Source organism: Scophthalmus maximus, chromosome 17, assembly GCF_022379125.1.
Source record: "Scophthalmus maximus strain ysfricsl-2021 chromosome 17, ASM2237912v1, whole genome shotgun sequence".
Taxonomy (NCBI): domain Eukaryota; kingdom Metazoa; phylum Chordata; class Actinopteri; order Pleuronectiformes; family Scophthalmidae; genus Scophthalmus; species Scophthalmus maximus.
The window spans coordinates 4264724-4290306 of record NC_061531.1 but is presented as its reverse complement, the minus strand read 5'-3'; the positions used below and the strand labels follow the sequence as shown (position 1 = coordinate 4290306).

The following is a 25583-nucleotide window of genomic DNA, read 5'->3' as shown; positions in this document are numbered from 1 at the left end:
TTTACAGAATGAAAAAAGAAAATCAGTGTATGGGGGGGGGGGGGGGGGGCTGCACCCGATGCACCTCTTGGGTTCTGGAAAATGATCTGACCTTCAATGACCACGAGCAAACACGTCTTTATTCGACCTACAGTTCGACTAAATCAGGTTTATATGTTTCACTAACTTAAGTTGCTTTTATTAAAGTCATAATACCGACACTGGGACTACTCTACTTCTTCTCCTCATGTAATGTGCTCACGTGCACATCGTCTTCTGGTTAACACTTGTGGCCAGTGTCCGTGTGAAAGGTCGAGTTAGACAAACATTTCTCAGAGGCGAAACTATCCTGGTGTGTCAGCTGAAAAAAATGGCTCCACTTGTTACTTGAAAAGAAAAATACTGATTGAAATATTAATATTATTGTATGATATTTTTTCAACGGGTAGGCTGAAATAGCATACTGTGTATGGATAGTTACAGGTACTAGGTGAGCTTTAGTCATAATGATATCTTAACAGGCCAATCAAGGTTCACAAATTCCAAATTCAAGCGTCCAATATCAAGAAAACTCTAGTTCTTCTAAATCTTTAAATTCAGACCTAAAAATTCAATTCAGGTTTTGAATTTGTTACAAATAGCAATATTTTAACTTTACAATTAGGTATTGCATTTCAACATTACATACATGTTTTAAAATTTCACAATTAGGTATGCATTTGAGTTGCTTACTACGGCTGTCCTTTAGCCATGGGCGATATTATTTGTTGATAATAATTGATAAGTAACAGGAAACTGCGATACAGAACACTGACAAATTCTCTCAGAAATCAAATTTCATTAATTGTTCTAAGGCATATTTTAGTTAAAAAAAAGAATACTGTCGTATACATATTGTAATCAGAACTCTCACATACCAATATCTGACTCAAAAAATTATTGGGATTTTAATTTGGCTCCACCCACTTAAATTTAACTCAACCAGAGAGATTATTTCTGAATAGTTTCTGCCTCCAGGAAACGTTTGAACAGTTGACACTACTGCGTTCACCTCAGGAGATCCCCCTCTGTGTGTTTCTGAATATAAGATTTAAGTGAATATCCTCAGTTTACCCTGTAGCCGGAGCTCAGGAAACTATGCACGTCTGTGCATAGCGGAAGATGTACAAAAAAATAGCCCCCCCCCGCCCCCAACACTCATTTATCTAAACTAACATACTCTTGTTATTTTCGTGATCCCTGGATTAAGCGATGTTTCCCTGCACCAACTCAAGAATATATAGTACACGGCTGTCCTGAAAAACAGGAGGTTGGAGTGCATGTGAACCCACAGATACTGTAGTAAACACCAACAAATATACACCATCGGACACTCTAGAAGCACACGTGGGACTATTCGCAACCCTGTCTGCCATTGATTTTGATAAGAGAGGAGATGAAACAGACGGGGTCTGGACTACGGGACCTTCCACCTTCCACAGTGAGAGACGTCGTCGTCCACTCACTGCTCCGCCTTACACGCCGTGCTCAGACCCACTTCGGCGCTTAAGCCATTTCAATAACACTTTTTAAATACACGTATAGAATATATACAAACAGTATGCCACCAGTTCAGACCTGGAGTGTACGCTCCTGCCTGACTCCTTCCATCGCCTGCAGACAATTAAACTGGAAAAGAGAAAAACAAAGGCCGGGTCGGGCGTTCTTTTATTTCCCAGTTTTTGTTACAGAGTTTTCATAGGGCGGTGGCTATTTCCTTTTTCAAGTTAGTTTCTCTTTTCTTTCTTTTTGTTTTTTTTCTCCAATACTACTGAGGCTCCACTTCAGAATGTTGAGATGAGTCTTTAAAATTGAGGCGGCCATTTCCCCTCGCAGTTATTGATCCATGTGATCAAGGCCGTGTGACAGAAAACACACACGCGCGTCCTCTTCATAAGAATCCAGTCCAGTCCCCGAAAAAAATTAAAAGAGATGGCTCAGCAAACCATCCGGTTCAAACGTAGCACAATGACAAACAAATGACCTTCGTCCTCTCTTGTTCAGTTTCATTCTGCACTCATGCCCTCTGCCACTCTATAAAGCACTTTGTGACGAGCCTGTTTTATTAAAAGCGCCTTTTCTTTAAAACAAATTTGAATCAATAATAGAATCCTTGATGAAGGAGAGGAGAGGTGAAAGCATGTCATCCGTAAATTAAGTACAAGCTGCTGAATGTGTTTTTTGTTTTGTTTTTGTGTTGATTGCCAAGCCGGTTTGCCAGGAAGACACACGAGGATTGTGGGTATTACAGAGGGTGCATTCTGGGATCGGTGGCCGACTGATGGAGCTCAAAGCTGCTGGCAGATGTCGGATGAGAGGCTGCTCCTTTCCCTCTTCGTATGTCACCCCCCCCCCCCCCCCTAACAATTGTCCTCGTTGAATTTCGCCCCCGTTCCCGTCGGTGCAGTAAATGGTCGATTGGGATACATTACAAGCCCCGGTCAGAAATGAAGGCAGAGATCCTCCTCGTCCAGTCACAGGAAGGAGGTAGCAAGTAGCAGCGGTCTACGAGGGTTTGGGCGCCTTCAGGGCGTCCACTCTGGTCTCCAGGTCGGAAATCTGTGGAGGCAGCGACATTGTGGATGATAGGTCAAAACGAAACTTCACGACCAAGGGAGCTCTTTTTGACAGGCATGTAGCCCAGAGTGCATTGGGGATGCAATGCACTTTTGCTGATAAGCGATTAATACGGTACCAGAAAGAATACATGATGTAGGTGGGCATGTCAGAGGCTGTGACAGTCGAGGTCATGATTCTTATCTCCTTTAGATGCAAGCCTTTTTCGTCATTGCGAACTATTTGAAAATCCTGAAGGGGGTTTCTCCTGAAGAGGAATCTTGTTGTTGTCCAGGATGTTGAGTTGGAAATGTGAATATACATATATATATATGAATATGCCCCGGATCTGATATTCTTACAAGAAAAGGTTATGTCTCTTTGTGGACAACAGGGAAAATCCCATGTCCACCATATTTTCCATGGTTTTATTTGCTATTGCATTAATCACAAACTAAAATAAAAGTACAATTATTAAGATTTGGGCTGGTCTTTTCACATTGATTTATTTTTATTACATGAATCCATTTTGAAATTTTCTTTTAAAATACTTGTTGTGTCTGGAAACACAGGCCTATGTCACATCGCAGCCGCATGACACTACTTTCTTCAGAATGACTCGTGCAGCTCAGAGAGGACTGATAAGAGAAGACAGTCATGAGTGAGTTATCAGCAGAGAGAGAATGTACCTGCTGTTTTTTTCCCTGACATTGTGAGGATGGCTTTCAATGTGAGAACTGTTTTCAATCCAATATTTAAATAAATAAGCAGGGGCCTGGGATGGAGCCCTGGGGAACAACCAAGTCAGCTGGGTTATTTTAAAAGATTTAAGCTAGACTACTGCGGTATGCCTGATACCATCCTCAGTATCAAATGCTGAGCCCCACGATCAAGCAGAATCCACAGCATCAGCTGTTACCAAAGGCCCACATGAGGGTCAGAGAAAATCATGTTTCTTTTTTGCAATTCGGGTCGCACCTTGACGAAAATAAAAGCAAAGGAACCTGTTTAGATAAGCGATGTGTTCCAAGCTGCGTCAGCTTTCATACCACGCCATGCCACAAATTTTTTTTTTAAAAAAACGAACTGGGTTTTTAAACCTGAAATAATGCAAACATGAACTGTTCAGCGAAAGAGAGAAACAAGGTAAAACCAGGGGCTCATTTCCTCTACCTTCTCCTGCAGGTTGCCCGTCTCTTCTTTGTGCGTCGCCTCGCTCTCCTCTTGTGCCTGACGCTGGGCTGTCTCCTTCTTCAGGTACTCGATCTCCCTTCAATGCAAAAACACACACACACATTAATGTTTTGGTATCATTGACTGCCCTCAAACCTTCATTTCGTTCCTCCTTCCTTACTTCTGCTGGAACTCTTTAATCAGTCTCTTGGCTTTGCTGTATTTCCTCTCTAGGGTTTGATACTGAGACTGGGTTTCCTTCAGGTGTTCGTCCACTGCCTGTAAACACACGAACACACACACACACACACACACACACACACACACACACACACACACACACACACACACACACACACACACACACACACACACACACACACACACACACACACACACACACACACACACACACACACACACACACACACACACACACACACACACACACACACACACACGACACAATTTTAAACATATCTACTGGTTGGGGAGTTTTCGATTAGTAATAATTATCATTGTGTTATCTCTGCATATTAATAGTTGCTTCAGAATCAGCAACACCAATAACTCGCTCATAGCACTGCTTCATCTCAATAAACCTTTCACCTGTTTGCGTCTCTCCTCCCACCATGTGAAAAATGTGCACTGCACTGCTCCTTCCTCAACGGAGCATTTTAATAATGAGGGAAAATACTTTGTCACATCCACCAAACCCACCCCCCCCCCCAAAAAAAACAAACAAACCTTCCATTCATGAGTTTTCCTCCATGATTTCAATGTCTGCTCTCTAATTAATTACCTTACACAGGGACTGCGCCTCCATCCAGTAGCCCTCCAGTTTCTCCATCCTCTCTTTACTGTCCCGGATGTTTTGCTCCAGCTGAGCGCGCTCCATCCGCCAACGCAACTTGTCCTGCTCCGCGTGAGCCAGCTGGAGGTAGGGAGCGGGTCCGTGTGGGAGGGAGGAGGTGGCGTGTGGGAGGCAGAGCGAGCGTTAAGTCATCAAACAGCAGAGGCTGGATATTTCGGTGTATCTTTTTATTCCTGCCCGTTAAGAGCGGATTGAGCGCTGCGTGGTCTTACCTTTCTCTTTAGCAGCTGGATCTCCGCCTGGGTTACTGCATGTTTAATCTGGAGCTATAGACGGAGAAGGGGGGGGTTATAAAAGTCTGGGACAGATAAACGACAAGAATTACAATCAGGGTAAAAAAGAAAAGAAAAATGCATATACCTCCTTGAATTTGTGTGCCAGCTTCTCGGGGTCCAGCTCCACAGGAGACAACATGTCCTGGTTCTCCGCCAGGTCGAAAACCTCGATGGAGTTCGGAAACACCGGACTCATCTCCTCCTCCTCGTCTGTTGCATACTCTCCCGTCTGCAGGCGAGGGAGATGGGGAATACGTTGGTTACTAATTGCAATAATTGGGTTGTTATTCGAGTGATTGTTTTTTATTGTGTAGTCGCTTTCTTGTCGAAACGGACAGGTCACAAGAGAGAGGACAGAAACAGCTGCTTGGTGAGCAGTACAAGTGCTGTATATCCCAAAAATGTCACAAAATTTCTTTAAAATGGAACTAGTGATACCACACTCCCAGTTCCAGTACCTCTGAAATGACTAATGAAGTGAAAGAAGAAAGCTCTCGCTGGTGGTTCAGACTCTGAGGTGAAACCACCTCCCACTCCAAAAAGGAAGGATCAACACGATCCATAACGGTTTTTACTAATCCTAACTAAACTGCAACTCCGCGGTTTTGGCCGCTTTCTCCAAATCCCTTACTGCCCCTTTAAATCAAATGTACTAGTGAACTTAACATACCGCTCTTTCTACCAGCTCGCGTTCTGACTGCACGTATCATCAGGCTGCATCACACCTGAGTGCGTGCTGCTGTCTACATCGGTAGCCTTTCGTCTGCTGAATGCAGCCAGCTGCCTGTCGGCCTCTCTGGACCGGTGACACGCGACCATCTCTGGCCACACCAGTGCGGTCCACAGCTCCAGTGTTCACAATCTCTCGCTCACAATTGCACCGGATTATAGAAGAACAATGCAAAATTTCCCGGAGCATTCGTTTGAATTTCTGTATCGAAGATGCTCAGTGAATTATTATGGGCTAAAACTTACATCTGATTTATTGTAGATATAAATCTATAACTCTGTGTTTTTTCCCCCCATATGATTTGATTTGATTGTTGAAGTAGATTTTTTCAGTCCGACACTTTCTATGATTTGAAACATTCAGGAAGTGTGTATGTTGCTGTAGAAGGCTGGGCCATTCATCAGTTAAATCACACTGGACTACCAATGTCTAGAAGTTATGTGCAGATTGAAAATGGCATGAGATGATTATTGCAATAGCAAACAGTCTGTTACTCTCTCTGACCACAAGATGGAGAAGCTGGACTGAGTTTGAAGCTACAGGCCGCATGGTGGCATGCAGACGACATTTTGTCACACGCACGCACGCGCGCACACGCGCGCACACACACACACACACACACACACTCTCTATCAGTTCATCTCTCTCTTCTCTCTCTCTCTCTCTCTCTCTCGATCTTCCCTCTTTCCTGCAGCTAATGAAAGCTACATCAGCTGATGATGTCCTGATAAATTTTTCCTTCAGAAAACCAACTTCACTTTACAACACTTTTTTGGGGCTTTTTTTGATTCAGTCTTGTTTGTGCGTACACGCTACCCGTGTGTCAGACTCGGCACGTTACCTCTTCATCTTCGTCCATGTACTGTTTGTATCTCTGCTCCTTCATCTCTCTCTGCCACCGCTCCTGTTCCAGAGTCTGCTGGATCAGCTGAGCCACCTCACTCTGCTCCCCCGGCTTCTCCCGGCCAATCACAAAGCTGGGAAAACATTCGACACGCGCGGGTAACGGACCCGAAAAAAAAAACATGTTCAAAATCCATCGTTCAAGTAGTTAACGAACTCAAAACAGACTATTGCAAATCTGAGAAATTCAAACACAGCAGCTGTAAACCTGAAAACATGTCCACATCCATAAATCACATCAACATCATAGAGTATCGATTAAACTGCAAAACTGAAAATAAATCAAAGCACGCAAACAAACAAACAAACACAGAACTGACATTTTCAACATGTACCAAACAAAAACCTGAAAAGTATCACACATCTTCAAAACCACCAAGTACATAAATATGTTCACACATCGTGTTCCTTTTGTAAATGGAGAAAATCTGAAATGTGCTCTGATGATTGTACGACCGATAGTGACAGTAATAATATTATTAATTATAATTACAATACATTGTATTGATAAAGCGCTCTTCAAGGAACTCAACGTTGCTTAAAGCACAGTGTGTGTGTGTGTGTGTGTGTGTGTGTGTGTGTGTGCGTGTGTGTGTGTGTGCGCTTGACAGACCTGACGGTGCCGGTGGTGTTGCGGAGGACCGAGGCAGCAAAGCTCTGGGTGACGCCGACCAGGCTGGTCCCGTCCACCTCCACGATCAGATCGTTCACCTGGATCCTTTACGCGCGAGGAAACACGGCAATGTTCGATATAGATTTCATGTGATCAGACTGTTCACTGTTGACGAAGAATTCTGAAGACAAATCTGTCTCACGGTGACAAAATGACCTTCGGGAAGTTGTGCACATTCACTACATCCAGCTATTGTTCGCCACCAGACAGCACCAGCGCGTTAACTCCACTCAAAACTAAAACTACACATTGATGCTTTTTTTCCTTTCGGTAACGAAGCAGATACACTGCGTCAATTAAGACGAAGATTCAGAGGCGTTGTCGCGGCGTATTTCTGAACTCTGGACGGATCAAAGTCAGCCGTTGTCGAATTACAATGCATGTCAACGTGGCAGTGTTTTGTCAAAAGAAAAAGACTTCACAGTGATCTCTGCTGTTCAGTTGGACTTTCGACACAAAAGAGTGCGTGTGACAGTGTGTGTAGAGGGTACCTGCCGTCCCGCTGCGCAGCTCCCCCCTCGGTGACCGTCTTCACAAAGATCCCCAGTTTCTCCAGGCCCATGTCGGCTCCTGCACCCATACCTATGATACTGATACCCAGACCATCGCTGTCTGAAACACACACACACACACACACAAAATATAAATAAACTTTGAATTGTATCTTTTGAGATTTATCATTTCACAATGCGACCTTGCAGCAAGTGCGCTGTAATGGTCGGACCAATAAGTGTATTTTATCCATATTCAACTCCACTAAACAGTCGTCAGGAATGTGGCCGTGAGGTGCTGTTATGCCGAGAGCAGCTGTCACGGATGGTTGCTGGTTCAAATCCACGGCCTCCAGAATTACTAGCCGCTAATTAGGCTAATCCGCGCTAAATTTAATCCCATAAAGGGATTATGGGGTTGTGAGCAGACAGACGGTGTGCGTCCGCGAGCAGCAGCGCCCTGTCAGTTGTTCTGTGTGTTTGTGAGTGCGTAGTTGCATAAGAGGCTTGACTGAGTGACTCTCAACGATTGTGTGTGCGTGTGTGCGTGCGTGCGTGCGTGTTTGTACCTTTCTCCAGCTCAACAGGAAATAGGTCCAGCTTCTCCACCCTCTTCTCCAGCTCGTACTCGGCTGAGGCCGCCATCGGGTCCACGTCGTCGTTGCGTCGATCGTAGTCCTCGTTGGAGTAGGTGGTGAAGACCTACGCACAGGCCAAAAGGTTAGAGGTCAGATAGCCTCCTGCCCCTGCTGCATTTGGCATAGCTCTCAAGGAGATGACGTACGTTCAGATTTTGGCGCTGTACAAATAAAAATTGAATTGAATGACCTGTTATTTCCTACGTGCAGTAGAACAGGGGCACCCGGGAGGTTCCCTCCAGTGAGATATGACAATAGTCTAGTAAGACCGACCTATTTTTATGAAGCTCCCGTTAACAATGACACAGTCACACAAACACGTCCCCGTGTTTTAAACCGATGTTGTTCTTCAATGTATGTCGTCCGCATACACGTCCTCATCCGGCAAACAGTGACCTGTAATTAACCAGCACCATCGTGATTCTGACCGCAGGGATTTTAAGAGAGACGACATGAGGCTCAATCCCACTCTGTCCACACTTATAAACTCCGACATCGGTCCACTCCATCGCCATCAGATAGCAGCGGACATAGATAATGTGTGTTTCATGTATTTCCTATAGCATTTTGTACAAAATCTATGACACATAATCACAAAATAAATGTACTTTTCCATCTTCCCATCCTTACACCTGCTCTCTATCCTCCCCCTCCCCCCTCTAAAAGGTCAGCAGCATCTGTCTCCCCGCTGACCATCCCTGTGGTCACGTGGCATGGTTTCCATGGCAACCACAGGCTTGCCCAGTGTGACTTTGGCACTGGCACTGGTTTGGGCTCTCTCTCTCTCTCTATCCCTGTCTGGCAGATATGCTATTGTGTGTGTGTGTGTGTGTGTGTGTGTGTGTGTGTGTGTGTGTGTGTGTGTGTGTGTGTGTGTGTGTGTGTGTGTGTGTGTGTGAGAGAGAGAGAGAGTGAGAGTGAGAGAGAGAGAGAGAGAGGGAGGGAGAGAGAGAGAGAGAGAGAGGGAGAGAGAGAGAGAGCTACATTTAATGTTTAATGAGGTGCTTATGTGTTTTATCCTCATTCCCCCTGAATTTTTGAAAACACACACACACACACACACACACACACACACACACACACACACACACACACACACACACACACACACACACACACACACACACACACACACACACACACACACACACACACACACACACACACACACACACACACACACACACACACACACACACACACAGCGACACAAACGGGGTCAGGGGCCGTGATTGTTAAACTCTTTCCTGTTGTCACGCTTCCTTCCTGTTGAGTAACTTGAAAGCGGTTCGAGTGTGTTTGTGTCATGAACACACCACCTCTCGGTCGCACCCTGAGGCCTGACGGTGTGTCCCGTGTGTTTGGTTGCATTTTGGTCAAAACATGAGGATTCTCGGGTGAAGTTCTGGAGTCATATGAAATCATCTCTCTTTTTTAATGCTGTTGAATTGAATCTAGAAACATGTTTCACTTGGCTGTGTGTTCCCATTGCTTTAAGGACAAGATTTATTTTTCAAAATTACAAAAGTGAGAAAGGAGAATGCAAATCTCACTGATGTTAATGTTGCTTGTTTTTTGTATTCTTTTTTCGAAATAGCTTGATAGAGCGTGACGTAATTGGAGTAGTATTTTTGTATTATTTAAAATTGTCTGTTTAGTTTATCTCATTGGATTGTGCTCTTGTCTATGGTAAAGACTGGGGGGTAGGACTTGACAAGGCTTCTTCCTATCCCTTTTCTAACGGGTCTAGTGTGTTATGTTGAAATTTGTTTTGTTGTTATTCATTTTTTTCTTTTTGTTATTCTTTTATACATTTTATTAAATCGTTTGAAATAAAGATACAAATCAAATCAAAACAAATTGGCACTAAATGCACAAAATAATTGCTCATCTATTGGTGGACAAACATGATTTGGACACGATGAAAGAGGTCAAACGTGAGGATCACTTCAGTGTGTACTGTAGGTGCCTTTTTTCCTGACATAACACACAGGCGTATAGAAAAGAACATCATAATAACAGATTATAAAACACGGTAATGGCTGATGATAAAAGCCAGGTTGACATAAAACAAAAATAAATGCAGCAGTTCATCACTTCAGTCACAAGACGCGCGTCGACGTTTTCCACTTTTACTGCAGCAAAAATATGGTTTATGTTGGCGGGTGCGCGGCTGTGCTCATGTGATGCTCTAGAACGAATCAGTGCAAGCTTGGACACGAAGAGCCTGAGACTTCACAAACATGAACTAAAGGAATAACCAGCAGATCATTTACATTAGAAAACTAATACAATTATGGATTGATACTATACTATACTAACCACTAAGTGGTTGTCAATAATTTGTTTTTGTCAATAACAAAAATCAGCTGATCAATGCTGCGGCTGAGCGCTGAGCTCAGTGTTCATACTGAACTTTACTTTTCCCCAAAGGCACAGCGCAGCATAAACAGCATATTGTTCATTGATTCAGACATGCCAGGAAAAAGGGGGATTTAACGTACACTTATGCAACATCACAGGTCCTCTGCGTCCTGACTTTCACCACCAGGCCTGGGCGGACTGAATCCCCAACACAAGGCGGCACGACGGCCTTCGCGGTCTTGTCTTACAAACGCTGCCTCCTGAACTGACGGCATCCGCGTAATCTGGCCAATCGCGAGCCAAGCTGCCTGCCCGTCGCATCGCAGCAGCTGGAACGGGGGATTTAGGGTCGTCTGTGTTGTCTGTCAGATTCAACTTTGAGTTCAGGACGTTTGGTGACAGAAGACAAGCTTCGTGATTGTATCGGCCCCTGTGCTCCTCACCATTTAAGCCAAAATAACAATAAATTGTTCGAGAAATTTTGTGAAAAATAGTCTGGAGACGGTCCCGGTGGCCAGGCAACCATCTGCGTCTGCGTCTATTGTGGGTCACGTGCCTCGAATACATCTGGGCATTGCCACTTTCTACGGAATCTAATGATATTTTCATTTCATTTTCATTCATGTGTCTTCTGCCACCAGCAGGGCCTAATCGGTCCCGGCGACACACTCGCAGGCCGAGGCGATGGTGATGATCCAGGGCGCCCCGGGGAGCCGGGAGCTGCCTGGGATTCACCACTGTTCACACTAACTGGCGACGCTCGGGGCTCGCGGCAGAAACCCTTTCAGTCATCTCTACCAGCCTGTCAAGCGGACCCCCCGAAAAAATAAAACACCGTCCCACACAGTGAGGTACAGACCGCGCCTCACGTCACAGGCCTGGGACACACGCCGGCTGTGACGCAGACGCGAGCGCAGCTTGAAATGAAGCTTTTCGGACCGATGTACAGCGTATCTGCTGGAGACGCGTCGCTGGGCGTTGGCACTCGTCGGGGGTTGTAATTTGCTCGTGCTGAGGGAGCAGCTGGCAGGGGAAAAACCTTCTCGCCACTCACGCCCGGGCACTGAGGGGGACTTGATTGCAGCAGAAGAACTTGAGGGCTAATTTTAACCTCTTCAAAAAGGGTTAGTTACTACATAGCAGTCCATTCCCCAGTTTGAATGCAGCTGTGGACCTTTGAGTGCCCATTTTCTTTTTCGTGGCATTTCGAAGGTGAACCCGTCTTTTTTGACTCTAGTGCAGTCCAGTGCAGGACTGTATTCAACAGGGGACAGTTTGAACAGGGCGCGTAAACGTTGGCGAGCAGAACCAGAGAATATTCCCTTTTTTCCCCCCTTCTTTGCAATAAAACCTGCCACAAGGCGAACTCAGAACTCAGCCGCCGGGAGTTTCGGTTGGAGATTTTTCGGACGCGTGGTGCTAGAGGTGGCTCGTCTGGCCTCGGCCTGGGCCGCAAGTGGAGACGAGGAGGTCCCGGTTCATCTCACGTCGTGAGACGTCCCCCCCCCCCCCCCCCCCCCCCCCCCCCCCCCCCCCCCCCACACACACACTTTAGATTTTTCGAACTTGCGAGCTCCAGCCTGAGCGGCGGCGACATGACGTCGCACTCTCCAGGCAGCTTATCAGACTTTACAGAGCTGTCCAGCAAAAAAGGCTCAACACAGCTTTTATGTAATATTAGTCGCCGTCGCCTGTGAACTGACTTTGATGTGTAAAACCAGAGGAGTCAGTCTGGATCAGGTGCATCTCCGTACTCCAGTTTTTACCGAGCTCTTCAGATCACAGGAATACACACGTCAGGTGGGTTTTCATACAAACAGAGGTCTGCTTTGATTCTTATCAACCGGCATCCCTTACCTGTGTGTGTGTGTGTGTGTGTGTGTGTGTGTGTGTGTGTGTGTGTGTGTGTGTGTGTGTGTGTGTGTGTGTGCACGCGCGGGCTTTTCCCCCCCAAAGAAAACAAACACACCCCGCCACATTCCAACTGCCTTACACAGGTAGGCTGGTGCGCAACTCGGCACGGACTAAATCCACCGAGTGTGTGTGTGCGAGTTACAGACACATGCAGGGCCGAGGCAACCGATCAGGATTTCTACTTCCTGCGACGAATCAGTCAATCGCCACTCTTCGTCGTTGCGCCGCGTTCACGATCACCCGGTGTCGTGATCGCGTGGGGCCTCCCGTCGGTAAGATCGTGGAGGTTGGAGCTCTCCTGTCTCACTTTTGCTCAACCCAGTGACTCATCGCGACGATTAGCAACCAGTTTTGGAACTGAACAACCCGACATGCCCGGACAGCGAGTCTCCCGACTGCCTTCCTGGCCCCTGCAGCACAACGCCCCTCTGAGCGCGCAGGACAAGTCGCTGGTTCGCTTCCAACAAGGGAGGGCGGCCGCGCTTGCCACGGGGGGGGGGTTCATGCACCGATGCTGCTAACCCACAAAACCATTATTGAAGGAACTTACAGTGATGTACATTTAGAGACGGTAACTACGATTTGTTTTTAATTCCAACAAAATGACTGATTCGGACTCTAGTGCACCGAGGAACGTTGGTGTTCTCACTGTGTTTTATCTAGTGCTCTGAGAAAACACCTGTATGTTCACTATGACTCCAGTCCGGGCCTGTTCCTCTTATGTCATCCCTGCCCCAAGCATTTGAATAGGAAGCGGGGGTGTGTGTGTGTGTGTGTGTGTGTGTGTGTGTGTGTGTGTGTGTGTGTGTGTGTGTGTGTGTGTGTGTGCGTGTGCGTGCGTGCGTGCGTGCGTGTGTGCGCGTGCGTGCGCGTGTGCAGAGGTTCAAGCTGCTGCCCTGTTTGGCATTAGGTGCCACTCGGGACTGAGTAATAACTATCATGTATTGTATTATGGTAGTTATTTGACACTGCTGTTGCTGTTATGATTAAAAAAATATAACTGAGTACCCTGGACTGTATTTATAAAGCCCTTCTAGCCTTATCAGTTACTAGGAGCGCTTTTAAAGTACAAGTCACGTACAAGTCATACACACATTCACACACTGCCGGAGGAGCCATCAGAGGCAATTGGGGGTTAGGTGTCCTGCCCGAGGACACTTCGATATGCTGACTGGGGGCAGCGGGGCTCGAACCAACAACCGTCTGGTTTGTGGACAACCCCCTCTACCTCCTGAGACACGGCCGTCAGTAACATTATCTTTCTGTGACTTGAAAGGGTTAAATCAAAACTCTGCATAAATCCTTCACTTTTATAGAAAATGATTAACTGCCACATACAGATCTGAGTCATTTTGTCTCAAAAGTGCTGATGCACGTATGTTTGAGATCCAACAAATGTTCCTGTCCAAACTGTGAAACCTCTTCTGCACCGATTTCCTCAGCTCGCATTTGACTTCCTGGATCGCACTTGGCTGTTGCTCAGAGCGAGAGTAGCTTTTTTTTTTTCCGAAGAGACGGAGCTGAAGGGAAGCGGCGACAGGAAGTGGGCCTGTGCACAGCTAGTGTCAGAGCAGCCAGCTGAATCATTATGACTGACAATATGTCCAGTAATCAATTCGTCATCGTCACGTCGTCTTCAATAAATATACCTGCTCTGGGTTTTTTTCGTCAAAGCTGAAATGTGGGACATTTCACATTTGGACAATTGTGACACTTTGTGCGTTTGGATATTAAACAAAAAGGTTTTATGAATCTCAGAACAGGTGGTTCGTCCGTTGCACATGCCGGTGCAACATGATTGGCCCGGGCAGCGGACCTGCGTCGCCTCGGGCCACAACTCCGCTTTTAGCTGCACTCTCTGGCCAAAGAGGTCGGTGGTTGAACGTCTCAAGGTCCCAAGAAAATGAAAAGAATTTCTGCAAATTAAATCCTGCCATTTTCCTCATCCTCCCTCACTAAACACAGCGTGTCATTACCACGTGAGGCTGCTGAACCTTCTCCGGGAGCGCGTTGTTACTGTGACAGCTCTGCCTTCGCGCGTGGAGACATGTTTCACGTTCCGCCGGGCTCAACCAGCTGACTGCCGCGGTGAGGGGGGGGTTATGGGAGAAACAAACAATCCAGTGTAAAAAGAGCTTCTGTCAAATCAAGGTCTACGTTCAAACACAGTCACGCACACTTTGAGCCGCAGTCAGCGGGATTTTACTGTGGCGGAATTTAAAGAGCGAAAAATCCCCCATGTCAACTGTGTGCGCGCGTGCGTGCGTACGTGATTTTAACGATGGAGGAAGTCAGTGAGTCTTTTCAGTCATTTCCTTACTCTCTCTATTAGGCTCTATGGCCTGGTGTTACAGCAGAACACATAAGCGGCCTCGCCGTGAGTCCGTGGTTTAACTGAACAACCGAAGAACAGCGTTTCAGAGTCCGACATCGTCGAAGCTTCATCAATCGATTCCACTTGGCAGCGGTGAAGCAACAAGCTGCAGCGGAGCACACAATCTCGTCCGCATTGCCGACAGCTACACACCATTTCATAAAGCCGCGGGGGGTGTGCGACAGTTGGCAACATTAGCATCCGTTGGCTGCTTGATGAACGTATGAATCTAACAACCCTACAGCGATATTTCGGTTTGGTGAGAGCGAGCCCAAGCAGTGGAGTCGCTGTTCAAGAAAAAAACGAAATAATGGGCTGCGAGACACATGACAGGGGCTTCAGCTTCAGAGTTGGGAGAGGATTTTTCTGGGATTGTCACTAGGAGCAGCCCCTTTCACCGGACGCACAGTCATGTGATCTATTAATATGACAACATGCAGATACAGCGAGTAAACTGTATACTGTTGGACGTGCAGCTTTTTTGACATCAACCTTAAAAAGCTACAAATGCAACGAAAATCATCAGAGGGGCGATGCGTCCATATCAGGCAATGATAACTTTTTGATTCTGTAATAATGACATTTCATTTCATCATCATCATCAATTCATTCATAACACATGATGACCAATGATTGGTTAATCTAAAAAGCACTGTAGCTCCTATCTCTAATGTTATTGGTTTGTAAACTTAATGCATTACTACACTATATGACATCTTATCTGACCTCATAGTGCTGTCATGATGATGATGTCATTCCTACCATATGATTGGGGCTGAAACTATCGATTGTTTTCATACTCGATTGATCCGTCGATTATTTTCTGGATCAATCGATTAGTTGTTTGGTCCATAAAATGGCGAAAAAGGCCAATTGTGTTTCCGAAACCCCGAGATGATGTTTTGTTTTTGTCCACACACCAAAGATATTTAGTTTGCTGTCACAGAGGAGCAAATAAACCAGAAAATCACCTTTAAGAAGCTGAAATCAGAGAATTTGGGGGGAAAAAAATCATATGAACTACCTGAACCGATTAATCTATTATCAAAATAGTTGGCGATTAATTTAATAGTCGATTACTAATCGATTAAATGTTGCAGCTCTGCATATGATCATTCATAGTTTGTCGGCCTATATACAGTAAGCTTTGGATCGTGGCTATAGTCCTCTACGCTGCAGCGATACCTTGAACTACGCATGACGTCATTTTCTGACTTCTCCAAGACGTCACTTGGAATCATTTTCTGATTGCCTCTAGTGCTTTATGATTTGCGGAAATAACTCGGGAAAATGGGTTAGGGTGAGGGTTAGGGTTAGGTAACCATATTATTGTTGACCGTAACTCTAATTCGAGATTAAGAGTGTTGACAAGAGTGATGACGTTCAACAGAAACTCACTCACCTTGATCGACTCAGTGCTAAATCGAATCTTCCTATTGGGCGGCGCGGGCTCCTCTTCTTCAGGGAGGCCCGCGATCTCGGAGCAACTGCTCTCGGGCTGATACGCCTCCTCGTCTTCTTCGTCCTCCTCGTCGTCCAGTTGGCTGCCCCCGGAGTCCTCCTCCCCAAGCCCACTGTACGCACTGATATCCACCAGATCCCCCTCTGAGTAATCCTCCTTCCTGGAGCCGTCCTCGTCGTTCTCTTCCTCCTCGTCCTCCTCTTCCTCGCCCCTCCTCTCAAAACCCACACCTTTCCCCTTGGGGGAGGGGGAGGAACCCGGAGGCTCTTTTTCTCCGTTTTCCAACGAGGCGTGAACCTCTGCCAGCACCAGCCTGGCTCCGGCCTCGGACCCCTCGGCGGAGCCGTCGTGCTCGTCGGCCTGCGGCTCCCGGTCGGGGGCCGCCGCCGTGCTCGAGCCCCTGGCTTCGGTCGCCGCCGGCGGGGCCTCCCACTCCGGCTTGGCTTCTGAAGAGGAGGAAGTGACGGCCACCGAGGACGAGGACGAGTAGGAGGAGTTGGAGAGCTGGTCTCCGGACTGTCCGAACGCCTCCTTCTCCTCGCTCGCCTCCACTCCTTCGACGCTCCCTTGCAGAGAAGCTGTCACTTCCGGTAGGTCTGCTGCCCTCACATCCTCCTCGGGGTCGTCCTTCCCTGGAGGCAACACCTTTACCTGAGACAGAGGGAGAGAGAGGGAGAGAGATCATCTATCAATTCACAGCTTGTGGTTTATCCATTTTAACCAGCTTCCTTTTGTCAATTTCCTGAATATTTTCAAAGTTAAGCACATTCCCTGCACCTTCCTGCTGACAGCGTCCGATCTGGCTGGAGGTTTGGGCTTCGGTGCGAGGGCGGGGGCCGACCGACGCTGGGGGAGGTGGACAGGTTGCTGTACTTCGCCCTTCTCGAACGCGGCACTGAGCTGGCTCACGGTGGGGCTCACAGCATCGCTGGGCCCGACCGAGGCTGCAGTAGCAGTAGTTAGGGCGGGGGCGGGAATGGGAACGGGAGCGGGAGAGGGAGCGGGGGCGGGTGGGTCGTCCAGCCGGTCCAGAGCCTCAGTGGAGCCGTTGAAGCGAGCCACCACGTCCAGGCGGCTGTCCTGGAAGCCCGTCGCCCGCTCCTTCTTCAGCAAGATGCGGTTCGTGGCTTGCTTCTCCTGGAGGAGATGAAAACAGTCAGGGACGTGTTGACTTCTGTCCGACAAGTGAGTATCTACGCGGAACACACGTAAGTACGACTGAGAGTCTCCTGACCTGTAGAGTCCGCTGCTCGAAGATCCGCCTGGTCTCCTGCAGTTTGGAGAGACCGGCGGAGGAGCATCCGCCCTCCCCGGTTGCTTTGGGGTCAAACCGGTTGACCCTCTCCGAGACCGTGCCCCCTAGCTTGAGCAGGGCGCTGTGGTCCACGTTCTCGTTGAGGCTGGATGCCCGCGGCAGGGACAGTTTAACCGCCTGTTCTTTACCTGTCGATAAAGAGGAAATCTTTATCAGAGGAAAAGGGAAACATTCTATTTTCACCCCAACCTATGTATTGCTGGCATGTTTTGTGGTCATCGTTTCCAACACTGACACTGTACAGACCAGGTTGACTAGAAAGTCCGACACGGATATGAAACGGGGGGGGTAGAAGTGTTGTTGCAGAAATACTAATCCAAGTTTTAGTCTAGTGCTTTTCCCGTCATCAGTGACTGGAGTGACCTGAGGGGGGGTTCACATTACGTACAACAAGGGCCGAGCCCTATATTTCAGCTAATGTTTGCTTCACACATTTGTTAAAAACAAACCGTACGTAACGATGGCCGACATGACGTCCACCCCCCCCCGAAAAAAGTAAAAACATCTATATCGCCCCCTATTGGCTGACTGCAGTAGAGGTCATACACCACGCCCCCTCCATGTTAACGGATGGAACGTACACCACACAAAAATGTCAAAGAACACGTCAAATACCCCCCCCCCCCCAAAAAAAGATGGTTTCTGTCATCATAGGCAGTTCTTAGCAGACTGTTGCATGCAAAAAAGGTTTATTTTTTCATGATTGAATCAGGTGTGTGGATGGGCGGGACCTAGATACTACAGCTTCACCTACGAAAGACTAGAATCTGGATCAAGATGATGTGACCGGCACAAGATGGCAGTGCCTGTATAAGAAGTTGTTTTTGCTTCATCTTTGTACAGTTAAAAGACGTACAGTAGGTTAGGGGTAAAGCACTGCTGCTGTCAACTACATCTACCAGCACCTTACCAATCATTTTCTCTCCGTCCTCCTCGTCCCCGGGGGACTGCATCTGCATGAACATGTTCTTGATGCGGTGAACGTTGGATCCATATCTCCGGCCCCTGCCGGTCGGGCGGGGCAGGGGGGCGGGCTTCGAGGCGGGGTCGGAGCCTCCGTTGGCCGCATTGTTGAGGTGGTCGGTCGCCTTCTTCAGCGCCGCCAGCCCCGCCTCGTAGGCGTTGCGGTGGGGCGAGGGGCTGCGCAGGTTGGAGCTCCCGCTGCCCCCGCCGCTGCTCCCGCCCGAGGCCCCGTTGCCCGCCGTGGTCGACGGGGGCTCAGTCTTCATCATGTTTGGTAAATCAGATTCCCCCCGATGAACAGCAGGTCAGCAGGGAGGAGGACGGCAGCATCCTGGAGCGATTTGACATTCACCTCCTGCATCGCAGACAGACAGGCCAATTGTGATGAAATATTTTCTACCACATCGAATTAATAACAGCTAAACATTACCAGAGGCCTGGTCTTCAAACTTTAATCGGATGTGCACACTTTAAATGTGTGATACATGTGAATTTTCTCTTTCGTAAACCTGGAAACAGTAAGTCAAGTCTGTCAATGTAATCACATTCCTTCTTTCTGCTATTGTTTTGGACTGTTGGTTGAACAAATACAAGCAAACACATTCCCCTGATTAAATAACTCATTGATGAATCATATAAGTAATGGTCAAAAAGCATTGATTGAAGAGAAGAGAGGAGTTGACGGTCAAAGGTCACAGTGACACAAGCCAGAGCTTGATTTAATTACTCTGACTTGTTCAAACCAGTGATGTGGGAGGAAGCCGGAGTACTGGGAGAAAGCCCCGCGCATACAACAGGGGAAAAACACACAGGTCCACACAGAAAGCTCCTGGTCGGCCCGCAGGTTCGAACCCAGAACCTCGTGCTGTGGGGCAACAGCGCTAGAATGTGTCAGTTTGTCTCTGAAAAAATTAAAGTCATTTTTTCCCCCATCATGTTTTGGGCATGTATGTCTTTTATGGAGGGTTGACAGCAGGAATTAGAGGACAGAGAGGGATACATGGGGAACAGCTGGAGTCCAAACGCTGATGTTGTGGTTCACAGTCAGAACCTCAACCCACAAGAACCTCAGGCTGTTCCACTGAGGTATTATTATAGAATGAATTCTGAATGCAAATTTGAGTATTTGCTGGCTACACTGAACAAGTGGTCGGATGAAACAAACCGTTTACATGTGTCCAGCTGAGTTTTTGGGGATATTGTGATTGGCGTTTTTCACCATTTTAGGTTTGTTGATCCATTAATGAAGAACTGTCGGGATAATCTGTACTACTGAACACAATGGTTACTCTCAGCCCTGGAATAAACCCGCAGCAGAGCAGACAGCAGAGGGAGAAACACAACTGTATTCAACTTTAGATAAGAAATAAATAGTATCTAGGCAGGTGATGAGCTAACCTGTTGTCAAGTATTAGCACAATTGCTCTAATGTGTACTTATAACACCCACGTGGCGCCGCAGGAGCTGTCAAAATAATCCAATTATAGTGTGACCTTACGTGTCACGTGTCTCTTTTGTGTGGCGGCTCTGGAAACTGACTCTGTGACAAAGTCAGCGAGAACCGAACACTCCCACTGTCCCCATCATCATCATCATCATCATCATCAACAACCTGTTTATCTCGGCGACTCAGCCTGTTGCCGTCAGGTCGGCGCTGGCGGCATCAAGTTTCAATTCTGGTTCTGCGGGTTACGAACACAGAACTTCTCAAGAAAACCGGATGAAAACCAATATGAGCAAACACCAGAAATCTGCGTTCTGGTCGAATCACAGAGAGGAGGACAGGAATAATCAACTGTCAGCAGGTTGATATGAAAACATGAGCTCAGGCTCATGTCTCCAGAAAATGTTTATTAAATCTAATTTAATAACACTATTACAACATTCTAAACATTAAAATAAGGTGTCTTTTAGCTCCTATCTTTGCAAACATGTGGGTATCATCGTCAAACTGTTGACCACTTTAAAGGGGCAGTAAGCGATTTTAATCCAATACACTTTTTTGTAAAATTCAGCAAATATTTCCTCACGGTCCGATAGCTGTCGGTTCTGAGTGTGCGGCGAAAAAGAAATCTGTTTTTTTACAGCAGAGCCCTGGCTCTGTAAATTGAAAAACAAAAAACAGAAATGGTGCGGACCGCACCACACAACACTGTGTGTGCAGTTTGTAAACGTCACTCCCCGACGAACGCTACGACTTGGGGGTTTTGGCCTCGTGGTCAGCGCGTCGTTCTTCCGTACCCAAGGCTGCGGGTTCGAGTCCCGACAAGTGCAGTCCGAAATTCAACAACATACTCTCTTCCTCCAAAATCGCTTTCTGCCCCTTTAAAAGGTTGAATGAAATTGCTCCGTTGTTGCAACGCAGATGATTACTTAATCCAATGCGGACGGAGCCGACACGTCCCATTTCCCCCCCCCAACATGACCGTGGGATTTGTGTGAAAATTCGCAGCTCAGGTGTGAAGAATCATGCCGTTGTTCAAGTGACATTATCGCAGATGATACAAACCACTTGTCAATGCAAAAAACCAAAACCCAGTCTGAAGAAGATAGTGGAACAACGCTGCAATTTGCTTTGTCGAGTCCAAACAAGCCAAGCGCTGAAGTCAGAGTTTCCACTCTGGTTTCAGGCCGAAGAGCCCCAGCTGAGGGTGCCCTCCGACGGTACGCTGCATGACGTCGTCATTGATTAATGTAATGGTTGGGGGGCCGTATCAACATGTAGGATCAGAAGCAAGTCCACACAAATTGCCCTTAACAGACTAGTTGCATAAGCCCAAATTTTCAAATACACTTAAAGATTTGCGTCTGTGTGCGTTTGGGGCAAAAGCCACTTCATCCATCGTGACAGTGGAGTGGAGGGAGGATGTGCAGCAAAGGGTTTAAAACGACCTGCGACGCAGCATGGGCCACAGTATACACCATTAAAGGATTACTCCATCAATTTAGCCTTTTAGCAAAGACTTACTGAAGACAATCTTTGCTTGAGATATCCTGGTTTATTGTCCTTAATCTAGGACAAGCTCCCTAAGCAACGGAACCTCCATTTCCCTTGGTGCGACTTTGTAAGGTCTTTTGTAGACGCTCACTGCAAAGTTTGCAATGCCGACCTTCTGTAATAAACTCAAAACTTTACAAAGAATTAACCCTCGTCAAGTTTCCCTTGACTAATTTGAACCAAATGTTTCAGAAAATTGGCAAAGAGCAGGTGACTTGTTTTGATTCTGCTACGTCCAGTTGGGGGCCATGAGACCGCGGCAGGGGAAAAGGATGCACTCGTCTGTAAATGTTGTCGTCCTCCAGTCAAAAGCATGAGCAACAAATAAATCACGCGTGCCATGTGTGCCGCAAATTATTCACCTGGTGGGTTTCCATTACACCTCGTCGATTCTGCTTTTTTAATCGACACACCAACCGTTACGCTCCTTTGATGATCATCATGGTTGTTTTTATCAGACGTAAGAAAAATCTATTCAGAGCCACAATGAGCAGGTATGAGTATTATGTGTGACAAATGCACTGAACTTCCTGTATAAAATTTGTGGAGTGCACTTTTGATGAAGACTAGAGTTTAAAATATTTTCTAAAATCGCTTGATTTGTTTTGGTTTGTAAAAATGTCAGAACATTACTTTTGTTTGTTCAAATAATTGATGAATCGACTGTTTGTTTTTTTGCAGCTAACACAAACGAGGCACACAACGCTCCACACATGAATTCTTTCAGTGCAGAGGCCACAAACGCTGCAGCGATGTGCAGAAATATGTCTCTGAACTGAGGGCGGCTAAAACACGTTGGATCACGTTTCTGCTGATCTGGTAGCGAACGTCCACTTCCTCCATGGCAACACGGACAACAAACTGGATGTTGACAGGGTGCTGCACGGTTTAAAAAAAAAAATGAACTACAGCTGCAAATTAAACACACACACTGTTGTCAACACTACTGAAAGGCATCCTGGGAAATGTAGGAAATGGTCGACTAAGTTCCTCCAGGCGGCACTGCTGACCACAGCAGGACTGACACACGCACACACAGACACAGACACACACACACACACACACACACACTAACAGGGACGTCTGTGCGTATATAGGCACAAACTGTGGCCACAGCATGTCTTGTGACACTGTGTTGCCAAATAGTCGATCCTCACACACCGATCATGTGAACCTCGGTGAGCAAATCCAGTGTAAAGCAAAGAACCCTCACAGACGCCTACAGACACACAGACACAGTTCATACAGCTCTTGGGCTCCATCCTGTTGTTGTCGAGATGGAGCTGTAGCGATAAACACAACCGGATGTACGCAAAACACATATCTGACTCCAGTCTCCATAACAACGACCAAAAAAAAAAGAAGCTGATATTTAATTTTGTCTTTCCAAGAACAAGTTCGCCTGTCTCCTGCTACCCATAATCCCCTCGCCGTTGGACGTTGCTTGCCGTCACCCGGCCTGGATTCTCACACTGGAATGGCTGTCCCTGGTTCTCCCGATGGAGGCGTTTCGAATGCGCCTCGGTGTCGTTATTTTGGCGTCACTCGTCGACGTGAACCTTTGCCGTCGTTGATCTGCCTCCGTTTCCTTGATCTGCTCCCTCGCTCCCTGCACTTCTCTGTAATCACTTCCATCTAAAAACTGACCCATCTTCTATGCTGTAACCAGATTCCCTGACCCACAGCTCCCCGATAAGAAGACGAGCCGCCTTACTGCTCCCACACACTGCACACACACACACACACACACACACACACACACACACACACACACACACACACACACACACACACACACACACAGTTGCATCTAAAATAAACACAGCACAGCACGACCCACTGCTCGCCTGCCTGCACCAGTCATCCTCACCTTACGGAGGCATATGACCAGTGACTTCTGATCTAATGATGGGAGGGCACTGGACAGCCCCTCCCTCCAGTGAATACAGGTCACACACACACACACACACACAACCCTGTGTTTTTCTAAATGACGTGTGAGGATGTGTGTGTGTGTGTGTGTGTGTGTGTGTGTGTGTGTGTGTGTGTGTGTGAAGTGTTTGGGTGCAGCGTGAGTGTGGGCTAGAGTGACCTTGCATCACCACACAGTATACTGTAACACTGAGATGCTGTGTGTGCAACATCATGCCTTTGTTTATGTGCGTGCGCGCGCGTGTGTGTGCGCGCGCACATTCCTCCTGCTACTCTGACACAGTGACATGCTGGCTGCCCCCGTTCGGACACGAGTCGCTCCCATGCCTACACACACGCACACACACACACACACACAGCAGCACCTCTGCATCACTGCATGCCTATGTGCGTCATACGCACGCCGATCCTCAACAGAGGGCACATTATGGCAGCGACTACAACGGCTCCATCTATTCACACACACACACACACACACACACACACACACACCACAATCCCCGCATCTGTAGCCCCGGCCGAGTGCAAAGGTTCACTCTGGCAGTGGCACACTTGACTGCTTCTCCTCCTCCTCCTCCTCCTCCTCCTCCTGGCCAGAGAGAGGCTTTGTTGGCATACTACCCCGACATATGCTGCTCGCTCCGGACCTCCATCCAAAAAACAATCCGTTTTCAAAGTCGCTGCTTTTACAGCAATTGCCAGTCAACAGTAGATACAATTGAACACCTGCGGCCGCTCGCTGTGTTCTGGTCTTTCGTTCGGCGCAAATATCGCGCGCAGACCGGGGTCCGCCGCAGGGGAACGGCCCCACTGGTTTGCGCGGTGCGCGCATTGTATCGTCCCTGTTATTAGGAGAAACACACTCGAGCGCAAAGGCGACGGGCTCCCGCCGCTCGCACCAAGAAGGGTCGGATTGTGAACGGGACTTAACGCGCAGCGCGAACAGCTCGTAGGCCGAATTGACCGGGAGACCTCGACGGAGCCGAATCCGCCTTTCTTGGCGTCCCTCGGAGGCGTATGCTCCTGCGGGTAGGCATGGGGAATTTAAAACGGCGAGATTCGCGACGGAGTTCTGCGTGACGTCCCTTGTGGACGCGAGAGGGAGGAGGAGGAGGAGGGGGGGGGCGAGGATAGCCCCCTGATGCGGACAATAAGAGGCGACAAGAGAGAACAGACGGAGCCGTCCGCGTTCTAACGTGTCACCGGCCGGTGGAGGAGCCGGAGGCGGACGCTCGGGGTGGCAGGCCCCGCCGCCGCCGCCGCCGGCCGCCGTCTGTCTGTCTGTCTGCTGCGCTGCGTCGCTTCCTTCCTGCAGCTTCTTTCTCTTTCAGGGACCCCGGAGGCCCCACCGGCGACTCTGTGCGGCGTCGCCTCGCCGGTCGTACCTTTTAATATGTGCAGTTGGTCGTGAATGTGAAACCCCGGCCCGGCGCCCGTTAGGATCCGTGGTGGAGACAGTCCATTGTCCCGCCGCCGCCGCCGCCGCTGCTGATTCCTCCTGCGAGTGAGCAGCCTGAGCGCCTGCCTCCCGTCTGCTCCTCCCCTCCCCTCTCCTCCTCCCTTCTCATCATCTGTTTTCCTGCATCCTTCTCTCTCTCTCTCTCTCTCTCACTCTCTCTCTCTCTCTCTCTCTCTCCTCACCCCCTAATCTTCTGCGTCCTCTCTCCTTCCCCCCTCACCGCCTTTTTCCCTCCATCTCCCCTATAGCCTCATGTCTACGTCCACCTCTACCTTTCCCATCCTCATCCTTATCATCAGGTATATCTACAATATTCCGGATTCAAAGGAAACAAAAACAAAAAAAAATGTTCTTACCTCTGGTTGATCCGCTGATTTCAGCAGAAAGCATCGTATGATTCACTCCCTGTTGTTTACCTGCTGTGGCTGAGCGACAAGGTGTTCGACTGCGCTACAGGCCTTTTCCGGTCCG

The 25583-nt window shown here is 47.8% G+C and overlaps 1 protein-coding gene across 2 annotated transcripts; it reads right to left on the bottom strand.

Moving 5' to 3' along the window:
* Positions 1-1669: 1669 nt before the first annotated feature.
* LOC118288404 (neurabin-2-like) lies at positions 1670-25583 on the bottom strand. 2 transcript variants are annotated; one of them, XM_047327993.1, is made up of 15 exons: positions 25469-25583; positions 18671-19078; positions 17680-17888; positions 17223-17582; positions 16386-17096; positions 8263-8395; positions 7694-7814; positions 7143-7247; positions 6468-6603; positions 4982-5125; positions 4834-4887; positions 4550-4681; positions 3929-4026; positions 3748-3844; positions 1670-2577 (listed from the first exon to the last, which is right to left on the bottom strand). In XM_047327993.1, the coding sequence occupies exons 2-15, from the start codon at positions 18990-18992 to the stop codon at positions 2524-2526; spliced, it is 2676 nt and encodes an 891-aa protein (XP_047183949.1). In that variant the 5' UTR covers positions 18993-19078; positions 25469-25583; the 3' UTR covers positions 1670-2523. The 2 variants fall into 2 exon arrangements, with proteins under 2 accessions (XP_047183949.1, XP_035470346.2); XM_035614453.2 differs by lacking the exon at positions 25469-25583 and adding an exon at positions 25039-25195.

Excerpts from the sequence above, each read along its gene's own strand:
- LOC118288404 (XM_047327993.1), bottom strand. The coding sequence starts at position 18,992 with ATGATGAAGACTGAGCCCCCGTCGACCACGGCGGGCAACGGGGCCTCG. Across the intron at positions 8,396-16,385 it reads TTAGCACTGAGTCGATCAAG|GTCTTCACCACCTACTCCAA; the intron begins GTGAGTGAGTTT and ends GCCTGTGCGTAG. Across the intron at positions 4,027-4,549 it reads AGGCGCAGTCCCTGTGTAAG|GCAGTGGACGAACACCTGAA; the intron begins GTAATTAATTAG and ends GTGTGTTTACAG.